This window comes from Elephantulus edwardii, unplaced genomic scaffold (genome assembly GCF_000299155.1).
Source record: "Elephantulus edwardii isolate Elephantulus edwardi_28Jun2011 unplaced genomic scaffold, EleEdw1.0 scaffold00017, whole genome shotgun sequence".
Classification (NCBI taxonomy): Eukaryota; Metazoa; Chordata; class Mammalia; order Macroscelidea; family Macroscelididae; genus Elephantulus; species Elephantulus edwardii.
In genome coordinates this window covers 25,605,496-25,619,270 of record NW_006399767.1, presented here as the reverse complement: position 1 = coordinate 25,619,270, position 13,775 = coordinate 25,605,496, and the positions used below count along the sequence as shown (strand labels likewise).

Sequence of the window (13,775 nt, the reverse complement as noted above, 5' to 3'; positions counted from 1 at the left end):
TTAACTTTAGAGTCAATATGACCAAGGCAGTATTTTCAATCAGTCCAACTCATCGTCAGCATCCTTTTGTCTAAAAAGGCAGTGCTGAAAACGTGTACTTGAACAGAGCTTATGCCAAATGATAATGAAGTTGATTTTTACTGGGAGCTCTCAAAAGCAGTTGATTGATTTTAAGTAAGTAGTTTTCAAGAAGTTTAAGTTATACTCTCTGTAGGTATTATTTATTACTTTACTCTGATTGAATTGCTGTTGTAAATATTTCGGCCATATTCTACTACAACTGTCATTAATAAATTTAAAAAAAGAAAAAAAACTGAAAATAGTGAGAATACCAAATACCTGTGAAGATGTATCCCTCAGATTATTGGTCAGAAATCTACTCTGCAAAATAGTTTGGCAGTTGTTTTTATTTTTGTGTGTGTGTGGTTATTTCTTTATTTTCTTAACCTATGTACAGTTACTATAGAAGTTAGCATTGTTTGCATTTCTAGTCATTTGTCCTAGAGGAAGAAATGTTTACACAATTGTTCATAGCAGCTTTATTTGTAATCACTAAATGGAAACAACCAAAATGTCCTTTAATAGTTAAATGGTTAAAGAAACTATGGTACATCCATACATGGAATACTACTTAGCAGTATAAAGGAGCAAATTATTGATACAACTTGGATAGATGTCGTTGCTGTGTGAAAACAAATCAGTCTCAAAAATATGACATTCGACATGATCCACTTATATACCATTCTCAAAATGACAAAATTATAGAGCTGGAAATCAGATGAGTGATTTCTAGGGATTATGAATAAACAGAGACAGGATGGAAGTGTAAACATAAAGGAGTAGAATGAAGGAAATCTTTATGGTGTTTGGAGAGATCTGTATCTTGATTGTGAAATAACATAGAATGACACACATACATTGTATCAATATAAGCTTTCTGATTTTGACCCTGTACTATGTAATTATGTAAGATGTATTCATTGTGAGAAATGGATGAAGTGTACATGGAATCTCTTTGTATTGTCTTTGCAGTTTTCTGTAAATTTATAATTCTTTTAAAAGAAAAAGTTTAGAATAAAAAATGTTAACGTGATGACAAGGGTATAGAGGAAAACAAAACAAAGATAGTGGATGAGGAAGTCAGGGATGGAGGGGGTCTTGTACCTTAAAGGGGAGTGACCAGGGAAAGCCAGTTGAGAAGGTCTTCAAGAAAAGTCTTACAGGAGATAATGAAAATTTGTGGGAAGCATTCCCAGCAAAGGGAACAGCCTGTGTGCAAAATCCTGAATGTAGGCATATACCTGGAATGTTGGAGGAATAGTTAAGAGGCCATTATGACAGGAGCAGGAGAGAGAATGGGAGATGAGGTGAATATAATAGGGGAGGGAGCTATATTATATGGATTTTGTACTGCACTGTTAGGACTTTAGCTTATACTTTGAACTAGAAGCTCTCAAGAAGATGAGTGATGTGTATAACATGTCTGCTGTGCTGAAAAGAGATTTCAGGGGCATGGGTGGAGGTAGGGAGATAGAAAACTATTGTGACAGTCAGGTGAGAGGCAACAAGGTAGGAGCAGTGAGAAATGACTGGTGGTGGTACAAATTTTGTCTTTTTTATTATTAAAATTTACTATTATTTACACCATCATTCACTTTTATACAATTATTTGTGTACATTGTTTCATTCATGTATTTTTAGTTTTATATAATAATTTATGTACGTTGCCTTTTTGTGTGTGTATTTTTCTTTTTCATATTTTATTTTGATTTATTTACAAAGTTTGAATACATAGTTTTTCACAAAATATTCTTCCCATTTCCTTTACCCTACCCACCCATAAAATTGTGCAACCCTATGATTAATACCCTAACCCCCCCCACACATCTATTTCCACCTTCCCCCCGCTGCTGTGGATCCTCCTACTTGTTCTACAATAATGGTTTTATATAGTACTTGTCCTTGTGGGACTGAACTAGTTCACTCAGCATAATGCTTTCCAGTCCTTCCCAAATTAGGTAGTAATTTACAAAATCATTGCTCCTATGTGCTGCGTAGTATTCCATTGTGTGAGTATACCACAACTTCTCAATCCATTTGTTTGTAGGTGGACATCAGGCTGTTTCCATGTTTTTGAGATGGTGAATAATGCTACTATGAACACTGGTGTACAAGTTTCTGTTTAAGTCTCAGTTCTCATTTTCTTGGGGTATATTTCAAGCAATGGAATAACTGGGTCATATGGAATTTCAATGTTCAGCTTTTTGAGGAAGTGCCAAACTGCCTTCCAGAATGGTTGTACCATTTTACAATCCGATGGTGTTGGTACATTTTAATTGTTGCACATCTATTTTGTGTGTGTGTGTGCATGTACCATCAAATAAGATCTGACTGATACAGGGTATTGGTACATTTTAAAGGTAGAACCAACAAGATTTCCTAAATGATTGGAAAATGGTTGTGAGAGGAAGAAGGGAGTCAAGGATGATGGCAGGTCTTTGGACTGAGCAACTAGAAGATGTTATCAAGAGTTGAAATAGAAAAGGTAAAGGGAGAGGCACTTGTGTTGTGGAGCATGGGCTAGCTGTGAGGCTGTTAGTAGATGTTCAGGGAGAGAAGTGGGATTGACAATTGAAAATATTTGAGTCTAGATTTCAAGAACGCAATCTGAGTTGGTGACATGAATTTGAAGGCCATCAGCATAGGGATAGGATTTGACACTGGATCTGGATGGTATTGCATAAGGAGTGATATAGATCAAGAAGAGGAATTTGGGCATGAGAACCAGAAAAAAAGTCTTGAAAGAGGAGCCAGATTAAGTAAGAATTCCAAGGAGGTGGAAGTGGTCCACCTGATGAAATGATGATGAGAGCTCACGTTGTCTATTGGGCTTGGCACCGGCGTAATGAGGTAGGCTAGTGGCACATGAAGGCTGGGGTGGTGGTGGTGGATCACCACATAATAACAGGCCTTTTCGTGCCCCACTCCAGGAATACTCCATCAAGGTGCTGGAACTGATTTCCACCATCTGGGACTCAGAGTTGCACATTGCTGGCCTCAGACTCCTCAACAACCTCCCACTGCCTGACTTTGTACACCCTCAGCTGCGACGAGTGATGCCCGCCTTGATGGAGATCCTGCAATGTGACTACATCTTGGCACAGGTGCCCTAGCACTGTGGGTGAGGCCCTATCTCTCTAACCATGACACTGGGCACAGCTCCTAGAGTGAGGAGGAGAGACTGTGTCTTCCCTACTCAGGCCATGATCACCAGCCCTCTCACGCTTTCCTCTATGCAGGTGCAAGTCGTACGACTGCTGAGCTACCTGACACAGAAGAATGACCTTCTCTATGACATTCTCAACTGCCAGGTGAGAAGGGAAGTAAAGAAGGGCTGAGAGATGCCACGAAAGGGAAGAACAGATTCTTCAGACCCTTAGCTCTGATATGATAATCTTCCTCCTCCTCCATCCTCTGACATAAGTGCATTGAAAACTGTCCCCTCGGGGGAGCTCTGGTGGCCTAGTGGCAAGAAACTGAACTGCAATCCCAGAGGAACACGGTTCGAATCCACCAGACGCTCTGCCGGAGAAGGAGGCGCAATATCCTCCTGTACCAGTCAGATCTGATTTGACGGTACACGTACACAAAAATTTAAAAAAAAAAAAAAAGAAAACTGTCCCCTCCTCCCTTCTCCCATTAAAATGGGAATCCATGATAGTGGGAGGTGGGTCTCCTTTGAAGGGTTTCCTGAATTCCAGAAGAAACTCGGATGATGAAACAAATGCAAGTGCAGGTATTTTAAGATCAGGAGAAAATGAAGATAAGGAGCATAGTAGGATCGTTGCTGCAGGAATGAGCTCAGGTATGTTAGAGATGATGAGAACAGCACAGGAGAAGACAGGTTCAGGTCTGTTGTTCATAGGATTGTCATGAGTTGTGCTCAACTTGATGGCACCTCACAATAGCAGCAATATAATAATCAGAGATTCAAGTCACTGGAAGGATACTTATTCAAGAAATCTGTTGCCATTTAGTTGATGCAGGCCCATAGAGACCCTATAGGGCAGAAGAGAGCAGTCTCCTAGGATTTCTGAGGCTGCAGATCTTTACAGAGCTAGGCTGCCTCATCTGTCTTCCACAGAACAGCTGGTGGGTTCAGACCACTGACTGTTAGTTAGCATTGAGCACCTTAGCAAATGTGCTACCAGAGTGCCTACTGGAGCAATTCCAACCTTGTATACCACCTAACAACGTAATCTCAAAATATATATGGAAAATATGATACAATTAGAAGAAGAAATTTACCAAGATACCATCATGGTGGGAGATCTGGGAATTTAAACTACTCTTTCTGCAATTAATAGATAAAACCCCTAAAACTAGAAAGACAATAACAAAAATCAAACCAAAGTGGAATTGAGAACAACTCATGGTGAGCCCATTGTCATTAGTGAGTAGAAGTGCTTCGTGGGCTTTTGCTGGCTATGATCTTTATGAGAAGGCGCCCTGTGACATAATCCGTAGTCCTTTTTGCTAACCGAAAAGGCCATGTGTCTTTAGCAGTTTGAATTCACCAGTTACCAGGAGAAAGATGGGCGATCTCCTCCCATTATGGTTACAGACTTGGAAACTCCCGTGGAAGGATGCTATAAGTTGCAGTCAATTTAATGGCAGTGAATAAGTAAATGGGTGAACCCTTACAGAAGCAGATGGTCAGATTTTTCTTCTATGGTATCACTAGGTAGGTTTGAATCACCAACCTTTAAGCTGTAGTCGTCAAGTAAAAACCATTTTCATAACCCGGGGACCTAGTATGGTTATGCTTGTGAATAACACAAATAGCAAGTGTGAGCCATACTTAATACCCTGCACTCTATGAAATTAACCTTTCTCTTAAGTATGCACCAAACATTTCTAAAACTTAACCACACACTAAGCCTTAAACAACACACTTAGGGAGCTCTGATGGACCAATGCTAAGAAGCTGTACTGCAATCCCAAAAGCATGTAGTTTGAAATCCACCAACTGCTCCATGTGAGAAGAATGAGCAGTCTCTTTCCCTGAAATTTACTGCCTCTGAAAACGTGCTGGAGGGTCAGCTATGGGTAAGTTCCAACTTGATGGCACACAACAACGTCAACAAACCTTAAAGGTTATTTGTCAATGAATTCCCCAGAATCCATATTATTATATCACTTTTTTTTTAAATTTCATGGACACACTGCAATTAAGTTAGAGGATGATAATGAAAAGAAGATGAAACAGGCCTGGTGCATTGAATTTGAACTTTAGGAGCCAGCACTGTGGAGTTGAGACAGTGGAGGGATAAAAGAAGAACTCAGCATCCTCGCCTTTGCTTGGGATTTCATCCCCATTTCCCTCCACCCCCTCTGCAGGTACACGGCAACTTCCTGGACCTTTTCCAGTCCACACAGCCAGGGTGTCTGCTGTTCGAGGTGCTGGTGTTTACTGAGCGGCTGAGCGAGGGCCGGAACACACCCCACTACCGGGCTGTGAAGTGGCAGTACAACGAGCAGTCACTGCATGAAGCTCTCTTTGGGGATGAGTCACGGCTGGCGGATAGGCTTCTCTCTCTGGTCATCCATCCTGAGGAAGATGTACAGATCCAGGCCTGCAAGGTCATCGTCAGCCTGCAGTGCCCGGAGGACCTGAGAGTCCGGCCCTCCTACCAGACTAGTACATTCTTCATGAATAGTAGGGAATAAAATTAAGGAGAGCCAATAAATGAGTATGACAGAGAGTATGGAGAGGAAGTGTCTTTCTGAAGCTTTTAGGGGCTGGGTGTAGATTTTATCCCAGAATGTTTCTCACCATGGGTACATGATCTCCCAAACATACACCTACTTCCATTCACATCTTTAGGGGGACAGACTCTTTCTTCTCTTACTGATTTTCAGGCTTGCTTGTAGAGCCAGTGTTTTCTAGAAGTTGGAAGAAGCAAGTTTCAGGGTTGAGGTCAAAGATAATGGACAGGATAGCACTGGATTAGTCAGCATGGCATAGGCCTGGCTGCAGTAACAAGTAACCCCAAATCATAGTGGTTTGGATTTGTTTCTCATTTGCACTGTGTGTCATTTACAGGTTATTTGAGCAAAGAAGGACAGGCATCTACTCCTCATCATGCTCACTCAGGTACTTGGGCTGGAAGTGAAGTCCCAGTGTGGAGTTCTAGAACTACTAAGAAAATACAGCAGTTAAAAGTGGCTCTTAAAAGTCCCAACTAGAAATGACATTCCTCCCTTCTGTTGGAGTGTCATTAGCCAAAGAGGGTAGATGGAGAAAATGAATCTTCTCAGGTGTCCAAGGAAGAACTAGAAATATTTGGTGGACAGCATTCATCACAAAGCACAACTGGCATATGGATGAAGAGTAAGAGCTTTGGAATCAGACTGCTAGGTTTAGATCTCAGGTGTCACTAGCTGAGTGACCTAGAGCATGTCCTTTATTTTTCTTGAACCTCACTGTCCCGATTGTTGGATTAATACCATAATTAATTCATGAATGTACTGGGAGTATTAATGTAAAGTGAATGCTTAGCATAATGTACACAGAAAGTGTCCATCAAAGATTGGCTTTGATGAGCTAGGAAATCACTGAGAACATGAATGACCAGCACTGGAAGGGGCTGTGGAGACCAGCAAGCCTGATAACTTCTCCAGACTCTGGGGTTCCAGGCACTGGAGTGTCCCATGGGTTTTTAATGGAGCATCTTGAAATGCCACTAGGCATAGCTTTTGGAAGACCGAAAAATCATGCAAGTCATATAAAATGATTTCTGGAGGAAGAATGTCACAGTTCCCCACTTACCCCAAATATTTAACCCCAGCCCTGACAAAGTCTTGATAAAGTGCTTAGATGACCAGGCCCTGGGTCTGATCACATCCTGACAGGACCCCTACCCCAACTTCCCAAGCAAACATCCACCCCTCTCAATCTCCTTAACAGCCCCTATAAAGGGAGACTGCTTTTGTCTGCCTGCACGCCATTCTGATCTTCTCTGAGAGCAATCACCTAGCGTCCCTCACCAGTCTACTTAGGAAAGGCCTGTTCGTTTCCTGTGACCATCTTCTTCTTTTCTATTTCTCTCAACTCTCTTTCTATTTTACGATAATCATGAAATCTCCTGAAACTCATAGACCATAAAATCAAATACATTCACCCACTTTCCTATTAATGTGTATGTCCCACTTGTGTGTTCATGGTGTGTATGAGCTGGCAGCCTGACAGTAAACCAACCATCGTAGCTGAATCACTTTCTCCTCGTGACAGTCTGGTGTGCCAGAGGAGAACTGTGCTCTGTAGGTTGCCAGTGGCTGAGTTGTAGGTAATAGCTTGGCTAACCTTTCTTCCAAGATGCTTCTGATTAGGCTCAGACAGCAAACTTTTGGATAGTACCCGAGCATGTTAAATATTTGTGCTGCCCCAGAGCTCTATTGCCACCTTGTTAATGTTTGGTGTCACTAAACTGGCTCTAACTCATAACCAATTGTAAATAGGGTGAAACTCTGTCCAGTCATGCACCTTCCTCCTTCTTCTTGTGCTTAAACCCCTTGTTGTAATCTTTGCACTAATCCATCTTCTTGAGGGGTTTCCTCTTTTTCCTGACCCTTCACTTTTTAAGCATGATGCTCTTCACCATGGACTAGTTCTTTCCAATAACATGGCCAAAGTATGGAGGATGAAGTCTCACCATTCTTGCTTCTCAGGAGTGCTCTGGCTGATACTTCCAAGACAAATTTGTTCCTTTGTTTGTATGGTATATGTCTATGGGCTCTTTATGGCACATGTCTATGGTATACTTATTTGTTCTTTTGTTAGCTTATATGTCTTTGAGTTGTGATGTTGGAGAAGAGTACAGAATATCCCATAGGCTGCCAAAAGAACAAACAAATAGAGCTTGGAGAAAGTACAGCCAGAATGCTCCTTTGGAGGCAAAGATGGCAAAGCTTTGTTTCATATACTTTGGGCATGTTGTTGGGAGAATCTGTTCCTTGAAGAGGGATATCATGCTTGGAAAGGAAGAATGCCAGTGAAAGAGAGGAAGACCCTCAGCCAGATGGATTGATACAGTGACTGCAGCAATGGGCTCGGGTATGTCCGAAATCATGGGAATGACACAGGCTAGGACATGGTTCAGATCTGTTGTACTCATCTCTGTGAGTCAAACTAACATTAACAACAACAAGGCATATTATTGTATTGTCTTTGCCAACACAATTCAGAGACATCCATTCTTATTCATTGTCCAACTTTTATATGTATATGAAGCAACTGAAAATGCGATGGTAAGAAGCTAAGCTGCTGGAGAACATTATGCTAAGTGAAAAATCTCAGCCACAGAAAGACAATTACTGCATAGTGCCACTGTTGTAAAGCAGGACTGACATCGGGGGAGGGGATAAATAATGTATACTGCATTGAAACAGATGAGGGAGAAAACTGTTTAAAAAGGATATGTGATTAGGTATTATTGGCATGATAAGAGTCCAGAATGAAAGCTGCATAGTGAAGTGGCCTGGGGGTGAGGGTGGGGATTGTATAACAATGAAGGAGTTTTTTTTTAATTTTTTTTTTTATTTTTCAAAGAGAAAAGCAAACTGGGTGGGTGGAGGTGTGGGCAGGGAGGAAAGTAGCCAACAAAGAATGAATGGAAATCCAAAGTCTCTGTAAACTTTCATTTAAATTAATTAAAAAATAAAACCAGAAAAAAAGAAAAAAATAGAATAAAGGAAGTTATACTGCATTCCCACAGGCAAATCCACCTGCTGCTCCATAAGAGAAGGATGGTCAATCTCCTGTGCAACTTACTGCCTCTGAAAAAAACACTGGAGGATCAGCTTTGAGTTGGTTCCAAATTTTTTATCTTATTTTAATTTTAATAATTTTAATGAACATTTACAGAGAATTTGGATTTCCATTCATTCATTGCTGCACTTCTCTACCCGCCCAGTCCTCTCCCCCCACCCCCCAGTTCACTCCTCTCTTTCAAAAATAAAAGAAACACTCCCTCCCTGATACACAATCCCCCTGCACCCCTCCCACCGCCCCAAGTACATTCCAATATGCAACCTTAATTGTGGACTCTTGCGATAACCATAATACCCTATCATACATTGCTTTTAAATTATTCAGTCCCTCATCTGTTTCAGTGCAGTATACACAATTTATCCCGTTTTTCTCAGTCTTACCCCCACCCTGATATCAGTCCCATTTTACATCAGTGACACCATGCAATATTTGTCCTTTTGCAACTGAGATATTCACCCATTTTGAATAATATTGAATGAGTTCCAAATTGATGGCTCACATCAACAACGACAGTCCCATAGATGTTGATTGTAGATCTAAAAGTAAAATGAAATTCTTGACGACTTCAGTCTATTCTCTATTATCATGATGTTGTTTTACTGGTAAAGTGAGATTTTTTTGTTTCTTTATGTAACTTATTTCTTTTTCATAAATTAGGCTAATGAGTTTCAAGGTCAAAATGAGATAATGTTTATCTTTCCTTAACTTGGAGAAATAAATGAAGAATTGATACCTTTTCCATTTCCCTTTTAAATGTTTGGTACTTATCACAGCTTATCTGCTGAGAAGCCATAGGTAGTAACATAGATAAGCAAGGAGCTAATAGAGAAACAGAAGTGTGAGTTCTTAAAATATTTCATGCAATGTTTGAGATGCAGTGACCTAGTTTTTTTACGCTAAAATGACAAGTAAAAAGAAATTAAATTAATGAACTGTGATTAAATCTCTTGATACTTCCCAATGTTACACACACACACACACACACACACACACACACCCCAGCCCCCCCAATCAATATGATAAGGACATTAAAACAATTGAAATGGATGCCAATGATAAGATACTAGTAATGTGAATTGTCAGTTATCTTTCGATTGAGTTTGTGCAGGAAAACCTCCCCATAGGGGTTTCAAGACTATGGACTTTCACATCTTTCCAGTTGCTTATGGATGGATGAAGAAAGGATTATTGTCAATAACTTCATCTTACTTGGATCCGCAATCAATTCACTTGGTACCAGCAGTCAGGAAATCAGGAAGTGTATTGCACTGGGAAATTGTGCAGCCAGGGAGCTCTCCAAATTATTAAGGAGTAATTAATGTCAGTTTGAAAAAAAGTGCACCTGATTTGGGCCACAGTCTTTTCAGTCGCTTGCTATCCATCTGAGAGCTGGACAATGACCAAAGATGACTAAAGACTAATTGACACCTTTGAATTGTGGTGTTGGAGAAGAGTGTTAAAGATCCCGTGAACTGCCAAAAGAACAGATACGTCTTGGAGAAGGTGCAGCTTCTTGGAGGCAAAGATGATGGAGCTTTATTATTTGGGCATATTTCTAGGAGAGACTATTCTCGGACAATTCAAGAAATTCTCAGTTCTTCAACCAGGTGGATTAACTCAGTGACTGCAGTAATGAGCTTGAGGGTGTCAGAGATTGTGAGAATGGCATGGGAAATGACAGTGTCCAGATCAATTGTTCATAGGATAGCTGTGAATCATATGTGACTCGATGGCACCTTACAACAATATGGGTGGGTATGAACCACCAAATTTTTTACTATGCTACTCAGATACTCCTTATCTGAATAAGTAAAATGTATTTCTTATTGTGGATTCTGATAAAAAAAAGGTTTTGAAATTCACTGAATGTAACTTGTGGTTTTTTGTGGGCTAGAGGTTTTTGTTGTTAGGTGCTGTTGACTCAATTACTCAATTTTAGTAATGACTCTATGTACAGATCTGAACCTTGACCTATCTTATACTATCACTATGATCTCCAATATGCTTGAACCCATTGTTGCTGTCACCGTGTCAATTCATCTTGTTGAGAGTCATCTTCTTTCTCTTTTGCTGACCCAGCAAAATGTACATTTCTAACTTGTCTTTTCCTCTGGACTGGGGTGGAGGTAATAGTCACAAATTTCTGAGAACACTTCCTTTGACATTGCCTATGTCTAAAGAATCATGTCCCTGCATCACTGGGAGCACTGGTGACTAAGTGGTAAGGAGTTGCGCTGCCAACCTGCAAGCAGGCAGTTCACATCCACAAGTGGTTCTATGAGAGAAAGATGTCCAATCGCCTCTTGTGTGATCTACTACTTCTGAAAACCCACCTTAAGAGTTAGCCATGCTTTGGTTCCAAATTGACAGAACCTAACAACAACCACAACCACAACTGGTTCATTGCCGCCCTTGGAAAAGCCCTTTCTGAAGTTAGGCCCAGTCTAAAGCAGATGAAGCAAAAGTATGTGGCAAGTTGGGCTATTACAGTCATGTACTTTTCTGTCTGTTGATTATCTATTACCCATCTCTATCTAGGGAATGTTGCTAGGAGAGGTTTTGAGGTGTTTTTTTTTTGTTTTTTTTTAAGGTTTTTAAAATTTATTTTAAATATATTTTAAAAATTAATTTTAATGAAAGTCTACAGAGACTTTGGATTTTCATTCATTCATTGTTGCACTTTTCTCCCTGCCTAGCCTCCCTCCAGTTCCCTCCTTCTTTGAAAAGTAAAAGAAAAATTCTTTCATTGTTATACAATCTGTCCCCTCAAGTCCACTCCACTATTCAGCCTTTGTTCTGGATTCCTTTCATGACCATAATACCTAATCATATATCCCTTTTAAACAGTTCTTTCTCTCACCTGTTTCAATGCAGTATACATTATTTATCCCATCTTTCTCAGTCTCTCCCCAACTCTGATGTCAGTCCTGTTTAACAACAATGCAATATTTGTCCTTTGGGACTGAGATATTTCACTCAGCATAATGTCCTACAGGGCCACCCATTTTGCATAATATTTCATGAGTTCCTTGTTCTTCAGTGCTACGTAGTATTCCATTGTGTGAATATACTACAGGTTCTCTATCCATTCTTTTGTTGGTGGGCAGTTGGATTGTTTCCAGCTCTTTGCTACTGTGCACAAAGCCACGATAAACGTCTGCTTGGGTGGTGGTTATGGTTCTTTGCGATATATTCCCAGTAGTGGAATTGCTGGGTCAAATGGTATTTCTATTTGCAGATTTTTAAGAAAGTGCCATACAGCCTTTCATAGTGGTTGCACCATTTTACACTCCCACCAACTGTGAATAAGGGTTCCGGTTTCTCCGCAACCTCGCCAGCATTTGTTTGCTGTTCTGTTAAATTTTGCTATTCTTACTGGGCTTAGATGATATCTCATAGTCGTTTTGGAGAGGTTCTTTCTTGGAGAACATCATGCTTGGAGAGCTGGAGGGACAACAAAGGAGAGGAAGACCCTCAGCCAGGTGGACCGACACAGTGACTGCAGCAATGGGCTCAAGTGTGTCAGAGATTATGAGGTTTGCACAGTATAGGACAGGGTTCAGATCTGTTGTTCCTAGAGTTGCTATGAGTTGTACTTGACAGCACATAACAACATTCGCCTGCAGCCAGATATCCTCTACTCCATCTCCTGTCTTTACACCTGCCTTATGGGAACTGTAGAAGAAGGTTGGACCAATAACAGATCCTAGTCCTCTTGGCCACAGTGATTAGCCCAAAGTCGGATAATAAGACTCTCTTAAAGAGTTGCACAGTGGTTAAAGCTGTTAGCTGCTAAGTGATCAGAAAGTCAGTAGTGGGAACCATCACTCTCTTCCTGGCAGAAAGAGGTGGCACTCTGCTTCCATAAAGATTTGCAACTTTGGAAACCCCATAGGGAAGTTCTACTCTGTCATACAGACAGTTTGCCCTCAGTTGAGTTTAACTTGATGGGAATATGTTTGGTTTGCTGTTTTTTTTTAATTTTTATTTTATTATTTTTGTGTGAGTGTACCGTCAAATCAGATCTGACAGGTACAGGAGGAGATTGTCCCTCCTTCCCCAGCAGAGCATCTGGTGGATTCGAACCGTGCACCTCTGGTATTGCAGTGCAGCTTCTTGCCACTATGGTTTGCTGGTTTTGTGTACTTTATATCACCTGATGTGGGCAAGTGTACTCATGTAGCCTACACTTAGGCATGGAACTTCTGCATGGAGCTCTGTGCAGACCAATCTGTTGCATGAATACTTCACCTGAGCATACAGCTTGTGGCTCTTCCTTGCTTACTCTGGAGAAGACCCTGGTCATAGGCCATTCTGCTTAGAGAGGCCCAATCCGCTCCGATGAGTAGTCACCAGGTATGACTGCCTTCTCCTGTACTCTGATCAGGAGCCCCATGGTGTATGTGCTGGCTAGGTCTGGAAGAGGCTCTTCTCCCTGCAGTTCTCTCTACTTCCCTAGCTAAGCACACATCTCACTCACCAGGGCCAATCTGCTTTTTGAGGAAATAAGCTGAGAATTGTGTGTCCCAAGCTATTTTTAGAATTTGTCCTGCTAAAGGAGTTGGAGTCAGAAAATCAAAAGGGCCGAACTCGCTCAGCATTTTGTAAGCTCAAGGAACTGAAGAACAAATTCAAACCTCGAGTTGCTATAATCAAGGATGCTTTAGGAAGGATATTAAATGATCCCGGAAGTATTAAAAAAAGATGGAAGGAATATACTGAGTCACTGTATAGGAAGGACTTGGTAGACACAGAAGAATTTCATGAAACAACATATGAGCAAGAGCCTACGGTGATGAAGGAAAAAGTTCAGGCTGCTTTGAAGGAAAGAGCAAAAAATAAGGCCCCAGGAATAGATGGCATACCAATTGACTTATTTCAGTTAACAGATGCTTCCCTGGATGTGCTAACCAAGTTGTGCCAAGAAATCTGGAGAACAGCC

General features: G+C 40.9%; 1 protein-coding gene across 2 annotated transcripts in view; it reads left to right on the top strand.

Moving 5' to 3' along the window:
* Window positions 1–5,765, top strand: part of ARMC12 (armadillo repeat containing 12) — a 12,597-nt gene extending 6,832 nt beyond the window's left edge. The window contains exons 4-6 of one of the 2 annotated variants that reach the window (XM_006882048.1): window positions 2,991–3,164; window positions 3,300–3,371; window positions 5,431–5,765. In XM_006882048.1, the coding sequence (XP_006882110.1) occupies window positions 2,991–3,164; window positions 3,300–3,371; window positions 5,431–5,730 (546 nt within the window). In that variant the 3' untranslated portion in view covers window positions 5,731–5,765. Of the gene's footprint in view, window positions 1–2,990; window positions 3,165–3,299; window positions 3,372–5,400 lie in introns of both variants that reach the window. The other variant, XM_006882047.1, reaches the window with a different exon arrangement.
* Window positions 5,766–13,775: the final 8,010 nt, after the last annotated feature.